We start from the raw sequence: 16408 nt of genomic DNA on the forward strand, positions 1-16408 counted from the left end.
ACTAACAAATTTAATATGGTATAAGATTTTTTCGATGGTAGGCTCCAGTTCATGAAAGCTTATGCCATAATAAAGCTAACGCAAGACTCCCTGTTAATTTTAACATGCTGAGGGTGAAATAAAATGAGGTTGGGGGCCTTAAAACCCCTGCTCAGTAGTCCAACACTATCCTATCTAACCTCCTGGGATTCCCACCAAAAACAGCCTCCTTTTCAAAGCCTATTTTTGCTTCCATAATGATTAGAAATTTGCTGAGATTCCCAGGATGTTCAGTTATGTGTGCAATCCCAAACTCTCTGCTTCCAAGGTATGATCATGGAACCAGGGGATAAACATAGCTCTGTGTTTCACCATATGAATTTATTAAGAGGGGACAATAAGGATTCTCCCCAGTATTTATACAAAAAAGCAACTGAAATTGTCTAAACTTATATACACAAAGACAAGGAGGGGAAGCATATAGGATTGTCAACATTCTCCTGTTTGCAAAATTCAGCCACTATATTCCTGAAGAGGAAAATAGTGGTATAGAATAAAGCTAATTGATAAATCAAGATTACAAGATATTTACCTCTGTGCTAGCCAATCATATAAAACACTTATTATACAAACTGGTTGCCCCAGACCAGGCTGGCTTTTTTCCATGCTGAAACATAATGGACCTAATTAGAAAATTGTTGAATGTAATTATAACGATGTCTTGATCAGAAACTTTTAAAATTTGTTTTTGTATTTTTTAGATTGAGAATACATGTTATACATTGATAAACTGCTATATTGTTGAAAATGAATAACAACTATATATACATATACATACATATATAAAAAAGAATAGCTGTTTTCATGATTTCTGTAACTTTTTTAAACATACTGCTCAAATATCAAAAAGCATGGCACTTCTGAGACACCTTGTAATGGGATGTGCTGCTTGTAAATGTAGCTTTGTTCAAGTATTTGACCATTAAAGAGAAAAAGATACACCCAGGCATTTATAAAACAAGACAAACAAAAGGGGGGGGGAAGTATTAGCAAAAACTGATGGACACATTCAGACGTCACAGGTGTGAGAAGTGGAGGTGTGGCTTGAAAGACTTGGAACGCCAAGGATCCCTGGAAAAGCTGGGATGGCAACCATGGGGACTCCAAACCAACTGGAAGGACACTCTTGAGATGCCTTGGAAACCGACTCAGGGGTCTGCCCTGGCGTATTTTCTCATCACAGCAATGCCCACTTCTGTAGAGCATGTACACAATTCAACGCACGCCACGTGGCAGCTTCCTTGGAACATTATCCCATCGGTGGGATTTTGCTCTTAGGGTAGGTTCCCTGTCTCACCCGCAGCAGGACCCACGGGATGCTCATAAGGCAGCGATGGCTTTGGCTGCCACCCTGCGTCCCAGAGGCAAGCTGAGATCCGTGATGGCCAGCACAATTCTTGGGCTAGACATGGTGGATGCTTTCACCAACTCCGACACCTGCCCAGAAGTAAAGGAGGGGAAAGAGGTCAAGGAAGACATGCCAGTGGCAAGTAGATGCTAGCAGAGTGAGCTCTGGGGTGTAGTGTAGGTTCCTCTTTGACGCAACCCATTTCCCTCCATGGCAAAGCAACAACTCAAGAGAGCTTGTGGCACTGATCCAGATGCATTGCCTAGCCTGTGTCTCATACCGCGTGTAGGGGTGTTTATATTTATTTACTGCACTTGTAAATATTAGCAGACTTGGGCATGATTCATGGATTTGTAAGCTATAAATAGCTACAAAAGGTCAATAAAAAAAATTTATTGTCTTTCTGCCAAGGCATTCTGAGCAGTAAACAAATTTGAAATACAGGGGATAAGGAGAGTTACAAGAGAACAGCAGGCGTATCTCAGGCTACTGGAAGTTTGTTCAGGAGCTGATGACCTAAACTCCCCGGCCTGGGCTTCTTCCTTTCTGCTTTTCCTCAAGGCATGAAAAACTTTATTTGGCCTTTACACAACCCTCTTTTCCCAGAGTCTTTTGGATGCTGAGGAAGCTGGAAATTCCAGGGTGGTGAGGGAGTAGATTTCCCCATGAGATCCTTTTCCCTTTAAGAAGAGGTTGATATTGAGAATTTATACCTTCTGGCCTAGGTACTCCCAGCATAGGATTAACAGTAGCTGAGGAGATACTGGAACCTTACCTGTTATGCTCAAAGTGGAATAACAGGTAAAGCAGAATAACAAGTACAGCAGAAGTTCTAAACCAGGAGCAGGAACTTGTGGTCTTCTGTTGATGGATTACAAGTCCCATCATCCCCAATTAGGCACGCTGGTTGGAGCTGATGGGAGGTGGAAGACCACAGGTTCCTGAGCCCTGGTTTAAATACTAAAAGGATGCTTTTAAATATAATAATGACAACAGTTACTATTATTATTATGTTCCTTTCAACAATTGTTCCCTCTCAACTGTTTTTCTATACACATGATTTGGTTGGTTTTGAAACGTCTGCAGGATTACATTCTACATCAACCCCAACATTCTGTAATATGCAAACTCAATAAAGCTTTAAAAATATAGTTTTACATGCACACAACAGACACCATCAAAAGCTGGGGACGATTCCCACCTTCATATTTCTGCAAAACTCACATCTCTAGTGTTTCTTCAAAGAGGAAGGTATATGCATGTACAAGTCAGAGAAAGGGATCAATTATGTTCTCTCAACCTAAGACATGTGTTTAACAGTACATTTCTATGCAAGCAGTTAAGTTCCACTATGTTCAATGGGCTTTACACCAATTAATTGTACACAGGATTGCAGCTTAGGGTGACCCTCACTTACTCCTCTGTCATTGTCTCTGGAGCTGTCAATTCCTGCCAACAGACTCCCTCTAGTGTTTGCCTTTCCTAACAACAGAGAACCAAAGAGACTTGAACTCTTAGGATTCATATGGATCATCTGTACCAGCCTTCCTCTATCTGGTGCTCTCTAGATGTTCTATACTATGTCTCCCACCAGTCTCAACCAACAATGCCAATGGTAAGGGAAGATAGGAGCTGCAGTCCAGCAACATCTGGAGGGCACCAAGTTGGAGAAGACTGGTCTACATGCATTGGGGAACTGCAAAGGGAAGATTTGCTTGTGCCTTTCTGGGCCAGGTCATATGACTGTTGGGTACTTAGAAGGCATCCCCACCCCCCACCCCTAGCTCATGGTAACACTTTTGCTGGCATATAGTGCATTGTCGCCACACACAAAACCCACATGTTTTGTACACCACCGTTTAGCCACTTTGGAAGCAAACACCCCTAACATTACGTGGTTCTCTATCTGTTAAATTCATCCAAAACTGAACTCTGAAGTGCAAAGAACCAACTAGGACCGAGATCCAGGTGACAGTTCTTTCTGCACGGCTCAGAAGTTCAAGGGGCTAAAATAGGGCACCCAAAGGTATGGAGGTGGCTTCCCTTAATGATTCCTTACTTTCCAGGGGCCATGCTGAATTGTGACTGCTGAGTGAGCAAAACTGCAGGAATTGGGGCTTTACTCAGGTCACACGGAAGAAGTCTGCCTGCAACCCCCTATAAGCCAAAAGCTTTCCTAGAGAGCAGCAATGGACCAAGAGCCCGAAGAGAGACTACAGAAATCTTCAAGAGGAAAATGGGAGTCGCTCACCATGGTGAAGGGCATGAACTGGAGGATGCTGCCACGGCTTCCTTGCTCCAAGCAGTCTACACACTCCTCCATGAACCACTGAACAAATTGTGTGTGTGTCCCGGCTGTCTTGGCTCCCAAGATGGAAGAAATCAGCAGGAAGAGGTTGGCTGGGGAGCAGAAGAGGGAGAAACTAAGCATTGTCTCCTCTAAACCCCTATTTTGAGGCCTTTTCAGTTTTTAAAAATACAGTCATACTCTGGTTTTCGAACACCCTACTTCTCAAACATTTTGGCTCCTGAATGATCGAAACCCGGAAGTGACTGTTCCGGTTTCCAAACGTTCTTTTGGAAGCTGAACGTCCAATGGGGCTTCTGTAGCTTCCGATTGGCTGCAGGAGCTTCCTGCAGCCAATCAGAAGCTGCGCTTTGGAAGTTGAATGCTTTGGAAGTAGAACGGACTTCCGGAACGAATTCCTTTCGACTTCCAAGATACGACTGTAATAATGTTAATAGTAATATTCACCATACATACATGCATCTATATCTATAGAAAGAATTTCAAGTGCATCTTTTCTCTGTGATCCTTACAAGAACCCCACAAAGTGCTATTGTTGCAGTTATATCTCCAACAGGTTTTCGTTTGGCAGCCACAAGATCCTAGATTCAGTTTATGCCAACATCAGTAACCGCACGCCGGCAGGCTGTGTCTTGCCCAAGGCCACCAAGCAGGGAGTTCATGGTACTGGAGAGATTTAACATAGTGCTGCCTGACAGTGGAACAGACTGCCTCAGGAGGTGATAGGTTCCTCTGCTTTGATTTAAGTGAAGTCTAGATGACCACCCGGCAGGGATGTCGTTGTTTTATTCTACACCGCAGATCGTGCATTGATAAAGGAAGGGTTGGCTTAGATGACTTCAAAGACCCCTTCTGCCTCTATCATTCCATAAAACGTTCAAAAGCAGGTTTCACAGCTGAACCCCTAGTGATCATCAAACAAAGCCCCACATAAACTGAGCTACATTTCAACCAGGCCAGCTGGGTGCCCAGCCTGCTTCTATAACTTTCCCTTCCGTTTAGCTAGGACTGAAGAGACTTACCTAGAACTCTGTTGAGAGGATCTCTCATGCTGACTGTGTGCAGCTGCGAGGCGGACAGCGAAGTGCTCATCGTGCGGTCTGCTGAAAGTAGAGAAAATACCAGAGTTTGGTGACTACTTGCATCCCAAACAAGAAATGCCTTTGAATTGGACCTTCCTTCCCTTTTTTAATGGGCTGGGTGCCTGAGGGGCTTGGGATGACAAGATGGCAGCAGCAGCAGCAGCAGGTTTCTGGCAAGTCACTTTGATCATGTTGGATCGCCATCCTAATGTTCAACAACATTACATTAAACTAACAGCACCACAATTTAGTATTTCCAAGTGTTCAACGTACGTTACCTCCACAAGGCCTCAAGCCATTTTCTCTTGGGCAACAGGCCAACAACTGCAATATGGGGATAATAGCACTGACCTACTATGCACGACTACTGAAATGATTACAACATAGTAATGTAAGTGAAAGAATTTGGGCGTATGAAAGCAGTCTGTCAAGGGTGGGGAAGCTCCAGCCTGCAGGCATAATTAGGCTTTGCCAGCCCACTGCCCCCAATTTGTTCTGTGAGACCGTTTTGGACAAGCCCAGGGCACCTGCCCCATGCCTGATGTAATATATGATGTCAGGTATGGGATGCATAAAGACCTGGCTCAAGCCAAATGGGGGTTTGCAGCATTGGCGATCAGCTGATTGGTGGCACCAGCAAAGCACTGCGCACAGGGCTTTGCAACATTCAAGAATCAGCTGATCATCAAGTCCTGTGAAGAGTTTGTCAAGATCCAGCAAGATCATCTGGTCTTCCAGAGCAGTTTGCAAGGGGATTCCCAAGATCCGAAGATCAGTTAATCACTGGCACTTTGAAGGCTGTCCCTCTGCCAGCACATTGATTTCAAACCATGTGGGCAAATAAGGGTCACTTGATGTCATTGTGTGATGTCAGATGAATGACAGGTGGTGGCCCTGCCCACTTGTCAAATGTTGACCTGGCTGTTGGTAGAGAGAGGGAGAATGATCTGGCCCGCTAGTTATAACCAGTTCCCCACTCCTGCACTATATAAATGTAAAGATTTAACTTCGTCTTACCACATTGCATGTTAGAACACTAAAAAAAGAAAAATGAACAAGGTGTGATTGAGTACCTGCTGCAAATATCCCAAGAGGACTAGACTAGAAACTTCTTTTTTTAAGAAGACATGAACACAGAGATTGGTCAACTGTTAAATCCAGCGCCAATTGTGCCCAGATCTGTTCTATGTGGCATAACTGAGGAATGTACAAAGATATTCTACAAAATCTATTGTACCACCAAGTGCTTAAAAGCTAAGCAGTTCAGCTTTGGATGGTGGGTTTCACAGACCTTCTCTATCCATTTCCACAATTCTGCCATGGAATTGCCCTGAGAGTGGAATCAGATGCAATGACGCTGCAAACAAGGAAGTTAAATTCCAACACTCCCTCTGATTCATAGCTGGATCAAGGATAGAGGCTTGGTTGTAAATAATCTCGTATGCAAATCAGAGAGGAAACACGGGTGTGCCAAATCACTGCTATGACAGGAGGAATTAGGGAGAGAAAACTCCCCAATAGCATTGTTATGTAGACAAAAGTAAAACCACAACAAAAGGATAACGAAATAAAGGGAAATCACGGGCCTCGAGAGCAATGGAAATATACAAAAACAAGATCTCTGAATCACCGGGCAAGAATCCAAGGTGATGAGCAGTGATGTTCTCCATATCCATAAACAAGAGGTCACCAGTTTCCCCTACTGACAAAGTTACTGATCATTTGATCTCCTGGTTCTCATCTGTGAGCTGATAACTGGAGCTGCATAGGAAAGTGGCCTTTCTCTTTGCATGTGGCTCTTGGTCCCCCAGAACACAGAAAGCCCAAGTGGGATTTGTGGCATGAAGCACCTTTTACTAGCTTTTACAGCTCCTCCTGGACACAGCCCATCCAGGTCTCAGTTCTTTCTAAGTAGTTTTAAGTTGTTGTTTTTTTAATTAGTTTTTCAGTTTAAAATTTTACAGTCCAGCAACCAACATAAAAACAAGATTCCAAAAAAACTCCTGAACTTCCTCCCCTTTGTGGGTCCTTGTGTTAACCATTTCCTCCTGCATCTTTTATAATAACCCAAACCTTTCATATCTCCATTATATCCAAAACTCAACATTCAACTACAAGTGCTATTCCAATCCTACTAATGATTTTAGCTGTTTACACAATGGTTTTTAAGATAAATTATACATTTTCCCCATTCCTTATTGAAATTTTGGTCTTCCTGATTTCTTCCAGTCATTTTTGCCATTTCAGCATAATCCACCAACTTAACCTGCCATTCTTCTCTGGTAGGGACTTTTGTCTTCTTTCCATCTAGTAGCTTTTGGTTTTTAGTTCCTGCGCCATTTCTTCCTTCATATCAAGAGATTCTTCCATCCGAGTTGGATGCCTACGCTGAGCCAGACTCCGTTTTGGACACTTCCACTGCCGACAGTGTTCTGTGCTGTACTGCTATCCTTAACTTTTAAAAAGTCAGCAAGGTAGGAAATTTTACCTTTACAGTGGTGCCTCGCAAGACGAAATTAATTTGGTCCGCAAGTTTTTTCGTCTTGCGAGTTTTTCGTCTTGCGAAGCACGGTTTCCCATAGGAATGCATTGAAAATCAATCAGTGCGTTCCTATGGAAACCGCCTTCAGACGAGGTCCGGGGACAGTCTGTCCCCCGACCTCTTCTGAAGGCCGGCGGGGGGCAAAAGTTTTTGCTCCCCCCCGTCTGCCTTCAAAAGCCGTCTGCCTTCAAAAGCGCTGCGTTTCTCCGCTCTCCCGGGAAGGCAGGCAGGGGGGAGCAAAGACTTTTGCCCCCCGCCGGCCTTCAGAAGAGTTTTTGCTCCCCCCCGTCTGCCTTCAAAAGCCGTCCGGGATAGCGGGAAGCGCTTCCCTGCTATCCCGGACCGCTTTTAAAATGCTGGCGGTGGACTGGGAAAGGTTGTGGACCACTGGGCTGAACTTCACTGCATGTAATGCTTTGAAGGAAAATGTAATGAAAATGATATACAGATGGTACATGACCCCAGTTAAACTGGCCAAAATATACCATTCGTCTGATAATAAATGCTGGAAATGTAAAGGAAATGAAGGAACATTCTTTCACCTCTGGTGGACCTGCCCTAAAGTGAAGGCCTTCTGGGAAATGATATATAATGAGCTGAAAAAGGTATTTAAGTATACCTTCACCAAGAAACCAGAGGCCTTCCTCTTGGGTATTGTCGGCCAGGGGGTGTTAAAGAAGGACCGAACATTTTTTATGTACGCAACAACAGCAGCAAGGATACTCATTGCCAAGAATTGGAAGACTCAAGATCTACCCACACTGGAAGAATGGCAGATGCAGCTGATAGACTATATGCAACTGGCAGAGATGACCGGCAGAATCCGAGACCTGGGAGAAGAAAGGATGGAAGAAGACTGGAAGAAATTTAAAACTTATTTACAAAAATATTGTAATTTGATTGAATGTTAAGAAGGATGCTTGATCATAAATAATTGGCCACCACTAAACTAGATTGAAATTAGATGATAAGTGAGATTAAGGAAAAGACAAATCCGTTGGGAGAACTATCAGATTATATTTAAACGAGTGGATATAAGATTGTAAACAAGATGATAATTTGCTTGAAAAAACTTTTTAACAATGTAAGTGGGAGCGGGAGACGTGAGGAAGTCCAAACGAGTTTTGAAATTTTGTGTATGACATAAGCAATGTTGTTTGTTATTTATGCTTTTTTCTTATAAAAATTCTTAATAAATATTTATAAAAAATAAAATAAAATAAAATGCTGGCGGTGGGGAGCAAAGCCTTTCAGCCCCCGCCGGCCTTCCTGGACCTCTTCTGAAGGCCGGAGGGGGGGGAAAGGCTTTGCTCCCCACCGCCAGCATTTAAAAGAGGTCCCCGGAGATTTCCCTATGGGCTTTCTTCTTGCGAAGCAAGCCCATAGGGAAATTCGTCTTGCGAAGCAACTCGCAAACGGAAAACCCTTTCGTCTTGCGGGTTTTCCGTCTTGCGAGGCATTCGTCTTGCGGGGCACCACTGTACTTGCTCCTGGTAGCATACCCTCCCAGGGGGCACAATTACAAATCAAAATGATGTGCAGAAGCCTCCAATAAGGGCCAGAATTGCTAGATAGCTGAGGAGCTGCATGTGACCTACATTGAGCTCTGACACCTCCACCCATTCCAAACAGCACACCTACATTTTCCCTGAAGCAAACAAAGTAACCCCCACATTCATTTCCTGTGGCTTATACCTATTTACTTATTATCTTGGAGGAAGCACAGTTCACAATAAATAACTTTTTTTAAAAAAAAGCAAAATATTAAATCTTTTAAATAGATCCATCTAATCTGAATCCTCCTACATGGAGAGAAGGTGTTGTTTTGACGTGATTAAAAGGAGAGAGAGAGGAAGTGGAATGAGCTTTAGTCAGGTTTAGAATGGATTCAAGATTGGCTAGTCTTTTCCAGGGAGCCTGTTTGGACTCATATTAATTTCAGGAAAAGCTTTCTCACCATGATTCCACTTACTGGGGCTAGACAGGATGCTGGTGTCTTCCTCATTGGAGCTGAGCAGGCGCATCAGTTTGGAAGGCTGGGTATCATCCAACGGGAAGAGACTGGTGTAATCCTGGAAGAGGAACCAAAAGGACAGAAAAGAGTCCATCATGGTTACTGATATACACAACCATGAATAAGGCAGGCGGTCTGGTCCTGATTTTGTCATTCATGTATGGACTTGTACTGTCTCATCTTTGCCTCTCTCAAAAAAAAGGATGATTCACATACTCCATTTCTCATCAACATATTTAAAAGAAGGAAGTAGAGGTGCCAGAGAGCCATTGTAGTGTGATGCCTGAGACTGAGCTGCGACCCACAAGCCCCCAATTCAAACTCCAGTTCTAACCTACCTCACAGGGCTGAGCTACTCCACAATGGATGTGACACACTGTAGAAATGAAATGCTATCCCTCCTGTTTGTAAAATGTCTGTTCCATTTGCTAATGTGACAAGCTGCTTTTGCACACTGATCTCACGGAAACAGGAATAATAATAATAATAATAATAATAATAATAATAATAATAATAATTTAATTAATTTATACTCCACCCATCTGGCTGGGTTTCCCCAGCCACTCTGGGCGGCTCCCAATAGAATAATAATAATAATAATAATAATAATAATAATAATAATAATGCGATAATAATAATTTAATTAATTAATTTATACTCCACCCATCTGGCTGGGTTTCCTCAGCCACTCTGGGCGGCTCCCAATAGAATAATAATAATAATAATAATAATAATAATAATAATAATAATAATAGCGATAAAACATCAAACATTAAAAACTTCCCTAAACAGGATTGCCTTCAGATGTCTACTAAAAGTCAGATAGTTGTTTATTTCCTTGACATCTGATGGGAGGGCATTCCACAGGTCGGGCGCCACCACCGACAAGGCCCTCTGCCTGGTTCCCTGTAGCTTCATTTCTCGCAGTGAGGGAACCACCAGAAGGGGTGGAGACGCTCCTTCAGGTATACTGGGCCAAGGCTGTTTAGGGCTTTAAAGGTCAGCACCAACACTTTGTGCTCAGAAACGTGCTGGGAGCCAATGTAGGTCTCTCAGGACTAGTGTCATATGGTCTCGGCAGCCATTCCCAGTCACCAGCCTGGAAGGTTGCTTTGTACAAAGGTCAGACTGTCGGTCCGCCTAGCAGAGTATTTTCTACCCTGACTTGCCATGTCTCTCCAAGGATTCAGGCAGAAGTCTTTCGCAGCCCAACCAGCAGATGCTGAAGACTGAAATTGGGGCCTCCTGTAACCCAAGTATATACTCTTACTGAACTATGTTTTTTCTCCTTCACTGGATCAGCTGAAGAAGCATCCAGGGAGTGAGCGAGGGATAGAATGAGGGAAAAAAGACTTTCCTGTTCCCCTGTGCGCCACACCTCTTGTTTTCATACAGAACTTTTTTCTCTGTGTGTGCTCACTTAATAATAATTGTTTTTGGAATTTCTAACACTGCAGAGCCACGTTATCTGATGCATGGACACTGGTGAAGTTCCCAAGAGGCAAACTCGGCCCTCCAGATGTTTTGGGACTTCAACTCCTATCATCCCTAGCTAACAGGACCAGTGGTCAGGGATGATGGGAGTTGTAGTCCCAAAACATCTGGAGGGCCAAGTTTGCCTATGCCTGCCCAAGAGCTTAGCGAACATAGGGAGTCACTTTGGTATCAATAAAGTTTCATATCTCAGGGGTCTGCATATATATTTTTTAATGCAAGCAAGTAAGGAAAACTGAAGTCCGAAATTGTTTCAGATAGGGTTGCATGCAGTCCAAGATGCTACACAATATCAGAGGGGCGGGGGGGGGGGGGGGGCGGGGAAGATAGCTTACCACAATCAGATCACCTTAGTGAAGGATTGACAAATTCATGAAGGACACGTCTATAAACAGCTATTAGTCATGTAGAGACAAAAAACCTCAATACCAGTTCAATTTTGGGAACATAAATTAAGGGAAGGTTGTCACTTCCATGCCCTGTTTCTGAGCCTCTCGGAGGCAACTGACTGGCTGTTCCTGGAAACGAAACGCTAGTTGAATTGAATCCTTGGTCTGATCCAACAAGGTGTTGCTGGTTTCTAATGTTCTTAGAGGTCAAGAAAAGACAATTCCTTTGCTACAGTCTCAAAGCTTACAATTTAAAACTGCGATTAATTTTTTAAAACGAAAAATCATAATTAAATTTTACAACTGAAAATTGTACAAGTTTGCTTTTTTGCACAGTTCTCCTTCCCCCATTCATTCCTCTCGCTTCTTCAAATCCAACCACTCCAATTGCACTTATCAATCCACTGCGGCCTGTTTTCCTTTTCCCAACATCCTTGTGGGAACAGCAGTTTACCTCTATATCTTCTCGGTGCCTCTTGCGCTGCCAAGCCGAAGTCTGCCCCTTGTTGTGGGAGGAGTAAGAGCTGGAGGCACACCACACAGACAGCCTAATGGAAAAAGAAGCATACATCAGCTCCAAAGAAGGACAAGTGATTTTTTATTTATTTTTTGCTTTTCCTTACTGGATGCGGGTTTTCATGAACCACGACATTCTCATACCGTATATGGAGTACAGGGAAACTAGCATCATATTTGGAGGAGATCAGTAATCAGAGAATGTCTCCTTAAGTTTACATCAATAAATGCATTCTTCCACTCCCACTCCCTGGACCCCATCATCCCTGGTACCCCAGCACACAGTATGTCACGCTAAGCTTGGAAGGCGGCCTCAACAGGGGGAAACAACATATTGCTGGGGCAATATGAGAAAAGCCGAGCTTGTGGTTTAATGGAGTGAACCCTAGAAGCTTGCATTTGGGTTGTGAAACTGTGCCATTTTTACTGCCTTGATGCAAAAAAATATGTTTCTTGTTAGTGTTTGTGGGAATTAAGCTTTGAAGTTCTAGGAGGGCCTTGGAGATGGGCTGGAAGGACTCCCATGTTTCATTCCCAAAGCTTGCCTCTAACAGCGTTTTCAATTTGTGGTCATTTTTCAACTTCCCATGTCTTATTGCTTCTAGCTTTCAGCTATCATTATTTCACATGTTTTAAAGCGCTCAGCAAAATGTTTTCACAAGAAAGAAAGAAAGAAAGAAAGAAAGAAAGAAAGAAAGAGGAAGGAAGGAAGGAAGGAAGGAAGGAAGGAAGGAAGGAAGGAAGGAAGGAAAGACTCTAGTTTTCATGGCTTGAAAGGGTACAGGGCAATAATAGTAATTTATAATTATTTATACCCCACCCATCTGGCTGGGACGCGGGTGGTGCTGTGGGTTAAACCATAGAGCCTAGGACTTGCTGATCAGAAGGTCGGTGGTTCAAATCCCTGTGACAGGGTGAGCTCCTGTTGCTTGTTCCCTGCTCCTGCCAACCTAGCAGTTTGAAAGCCCGTCAAAGTGCAAGTAGATAAATAGGTATGAAGGTAAACGGTGTTTCTGTGCGCTGCTCTGGTTCGCCAGAAGCGGCTTAGTCATGCTGGCCACATGACCCAGAAGCTGTACGCCGGCTCCCGAGATGGGCGCCACAACCCCAGAGTCGGTCACGACTGGACCTAATGGTCTGGGGTCCCTATACCTTTACCTTTACCATCTGGCTGGGTTTCCCCAGCCACTCTGGGCGGCTCCCAAACGAATATTAAAAACTTCCCTGCCTTCAGATGTCTTTTAAAAGTAAGATAGTTGCTTATTTCCATGAAATCTGATGGGAGGACATTCCACAGGGCAGGTGCCACTCCTGAGAAGGCCCTCTGCCTGGTTCCCTGTAACCTCACTGGTACCTGCTAACTACTGAATGCAGGATTCCCAGGAAGCTGGAGACAGAGCTTCTGCACTCAATATTTTTCCCTTTCTCATGGCAACCAGAAACTGAATAAACTGTGCAAAAAAATGGCACCAGTGTCCTTAGCATCACATCATATTTTGGCTTGTGGATTTCATACCAGCACAGAATTGGGGCTCATTAACACCTGTCTGCTCATCTCTTACTTGGCAAGAGCCTTGCCCGGAGGGTCCATCAGCATGTGCCACTTGGAGGAGTCTGTGAGCAGATTGGGCAGGATGTGTCCCAGGAGGGTGAGCGTCAGCTGCTGCATGTCCAGGCAGAAAATGGAGTAGAGCAATTCGACAGCCCGCATTGCGTGCTCTTTCCGTGTCTCTTTCAGCAGCTCCTGAGAGGGAAGAGAGGACAACAGAAAGTCACAAGAGCAGAGGGGCAACGAGCAGCAACATTCGCTCCTCGCTTAATGCCATGAGTGCCGAACTACTCTGGGAGCCTATGGCAGCCTAGGGCCGCGGACAAAACTCACACAGACTCTCTCTCTCGCCCATGCTTTGTCAGTGGTCAGAAACAGCCCCATAGAAAAGCACCGTGCAGCTAAACGCAGAAGAAGAAACATTCCTCTTGCAGTATCCCCAACAGAAAGAAGTGGAGGGGGTAGGTAGAGAGAGAGAGAGGCATAGTTTTGACCCACATAAGCCCACCTCTCAGGTGGCTAGGAGCAGGGAATATACCTAGGAGGCATTCAGTCCACTACATGCAGCTACAAATACCCCCAGGACTGTCTGTCATGGTGCTGAAGCTTTGGAAACTGTCTGCTCTGCAGTTCCACCTGAGTCCATCACTGTGGACATTTAGTCTCTGTCTCCATCGTTCAGCCTGGACACTGAGGTCCAGTTCCAAGGCCCTTCTGGAAGTTCCCTCATTGCGAAATGTGAAGCCACAGGGAACCAGACAGAGGGCCTTCTCAGTAGTGGCACCTGCCCTATGGACCGCCCTCCCATCAGATGTTCTGAAGACATCTGAACACAGCCCTGTATTGGGACGTTTTTAACGTTTGATGTTCCTCTTTGCTTTTTTATATTCTGTTGGAAGCTGCCCACAGTGGCTGGGGCAACCCAGTCATATAGGTGTGGTTTAAGTTAATAATAATAATAATAATAATAATAATAATAATAATAATAATAATAATAGGCAATATAACGGGGGGGGGTTGAGCTTAGAATTATGTGACTTGACTATTCATAATTAGCTCACAGGTCTTTCTCAAATATGCATATAGGAAGGCATGCAGCTGAGGCCAGGCATCAAGAGACTGCAATTCCGAGTAGCCTCATCTAGGCTGAATGTAGCTGCTAATGAGCTACGGTAAGGCCAAGAATGCAAATCATGGCGTCATCATGAGAATCCCTTGGGTGACTTAGAGGCAAGCCACTCTCTGCTTCAGTCTTGCCTCACCCAAGCGGGAATGCAGAAAGAAAACTTTTCTGCCTCGTAGGAGAGTGGGTGAGGGTTTTCAGAACAAATTCAGAGCCTTTTGACCACTTAGGTAAAGCAACTTGTTTTATGAAAAGCAAAGCTATTCCACTTATTTATTAAGCATTTACAACCCACATCTTGGCACCCACAACAATTTCAGGAAAACCATTTACAACGTAGTGCCTCCAATAGGTGAAGTCTTTTTTCTAGCTGTTGGAAAAGTACAGTACTCGCGTGTGCCCGTACCTTGACAAGGTTGTTGCAGAACCAGTAGACTCCACCCATGTGCAGAAGGGTGTCGAAGATGTGGATGGAGCGGCTGTCCACCCAGCCTTTCTCCAGCACCTTGGAGAAGACGCCCATCAGCACCTCTTTGATTGGCTTCTTGGCAGGAAGGAAGTTCCAGTAGGGCATAGTGACGACTCCTGTGGCTGAGAACTTGATATTCGCAGCTGTCTGCTGCAGGACATCAGCACACATGTGCTCAAGGATTGAACTCATGATCACCACTCTGGACGGGGGGCAGGGGAGAGAAAAAAGGGTAAAGTATGACCACCCTAAACCTGCATCCTTATCAAGGCTTCTTCGGCAGCTCCAAGTTGCTGATGCCCCCAAATTCCAAGGGGTTGAGGCTCTAAGGAATGTGCTGAAGCAGTCTTTGACCAGAGCTTAATATTTGCAAAATGACCCTTCAGAGCAGCAGTGATTGAGGAATAACAGAATTATCTTAGCGCTGCTGTGTAAATCTAACCCTCGCACTGGGACAGGAAACCATTGTCTCTCAGACCCAGATGAATGAGTGGCAATTCAGCAGCTTCACATTGCAGGTTCCCTCTGATGCTCTTTTTGTCCCAGGATGGCCACCTTAAGAACAGTGGGAGTGCAGCCTGGTAGCCAGAGTAGCCAGAGTAGCCTGATCAACTGCTCACTGCCCGTACTGCCTGTGGAGCCATAGAATCACAGAATGGTAGAGTCGGAAGGGACCCTGAGGATCATCTAGTCCAACCCCCTGCAATGCAGGAATATGCAGCTGTTCCATAAGGGGATCAAACCTTCAACCTTGGCATTAGCAGCACTATGCTTTAACCAAAGAGTATTCAAACTTTTTTTTTCATGCAGCAAAAAGCCTGGGCCGCCTCCCAGTTATATCTGAAGTTTCAGGATGCTTAATTCAGTGGTTTTTTTATGAGAGACATGATATCAGCATGGAAATCATACAAAAAAGCAGAACACGCACCGGGGGCACAAAGCAGAATACAAGCAGGTAATCCTGCCCTGCAGATGCAGCCTTTACCCCACATTTTAAACCCTTAGCTTAACACCCTGTTTTCTGCTACCCAGACTCTTACTTGCCTCTCACTGTAGAACTGCAGGGTGTTTTCAGCATACAGGGGAGTTGCCAACTGCCGGATCATCTGCAATGACTTCTCTCTCTCGTCCAAGCCCAACATACGGACGTGAGCTACGAGCCAGGCCACAGCGCACACGGCCATGCTGCACACCTTCCCCTTGATGTTGTCTGTGATTTTCTGGGGAAGAGAGGAGGAGGAGAAGGAGGAGGGAAAGTGAGGCAAAAAGGCAGCTGTTGAGACTCTAGATTTTCTACTTTTCATTCACTGAGGGATGGTTTGGATACCAAACACACTGCAACTGCAGCAGTAGTTCTAAGATCACTTCCAACTCTCAATTCTATGCATCCCATATGCAAGAGAAAGAACAAGCCTAAAGCACCAAATCATCAGGATTGTGCAGTGAGTTTGTTGCTACAGTTTTCTCTTTTCAGAGAGGTTTTCTATAAAGGGAGAAACACGCAGCCTCCCTGTTGCATGGTACAGCCCAGAATG

General features: G+C 44.5%; 1 protein-coding gene across 13 annotated transcripts in view; it reads right to left on the reverse strand.

The window, feature by feature from the left end:
• Positions 1-341: 341 nt before the first annotated feature.
• MED24 (mediator complex subunit 24) overlaps positions 342-16408 on the reverse strand; it is a 53713-nt gene continuing 37646 nt past the window's right edge. For 4 of the 13 annotated variants that reach the window (XM_083708646.1, XM_083708651.1, XM_083708647.1 and 1 more), the window contains 8 exons: positions 15918-16093; positions 14811-15075; positions 13295-13476; positions 11671-11764; positions 9292-9391; positions 4718-4798; positions 3639-3787; positions 342-1476 (listed from right to left, as the gene is read on the reverse strand). In XM_083708646.1, coding sequence (XP_083564772.1) covers positions 1360-1476; positions 3639-3787; positions 4718-4798; positions 9292-9391; positions 11671-11764; positions 13295-13476; positions 14811-15075; positions 15918-16093 — 1164 coding nt within the window. In that variant the 3' untranslated portion in view covers positions 342-1359. Of the gene's footprint in view, positions 1477-3638; positions 3788-4717; positions 4799-9276; positions 9392-11670; positions 11765-13294; positions 13477-14810; positions 15076-15917; positions 16094-16408 lie in introns of all 13 variants that reach the window. The other 9 variants (XM_083708654.1, XM_083708644.1, XM_083708655.1 and 6 more) reach the window with 4 other exon arrangements.

Source organism: Podarcis gaigeae (genome assembly GCF_964106915.1).
Source record: "Podarcis gaigeae genome assembly, chromosome: 13".
In the NCBI taxonomy this organism is placed as follows: domain Eukaryota; kingdom Metazoa; phylum Chordata; class Lepidosauria; order Squamata; family Lacertidae; genus Podarcis; species Podarcis gaigeae.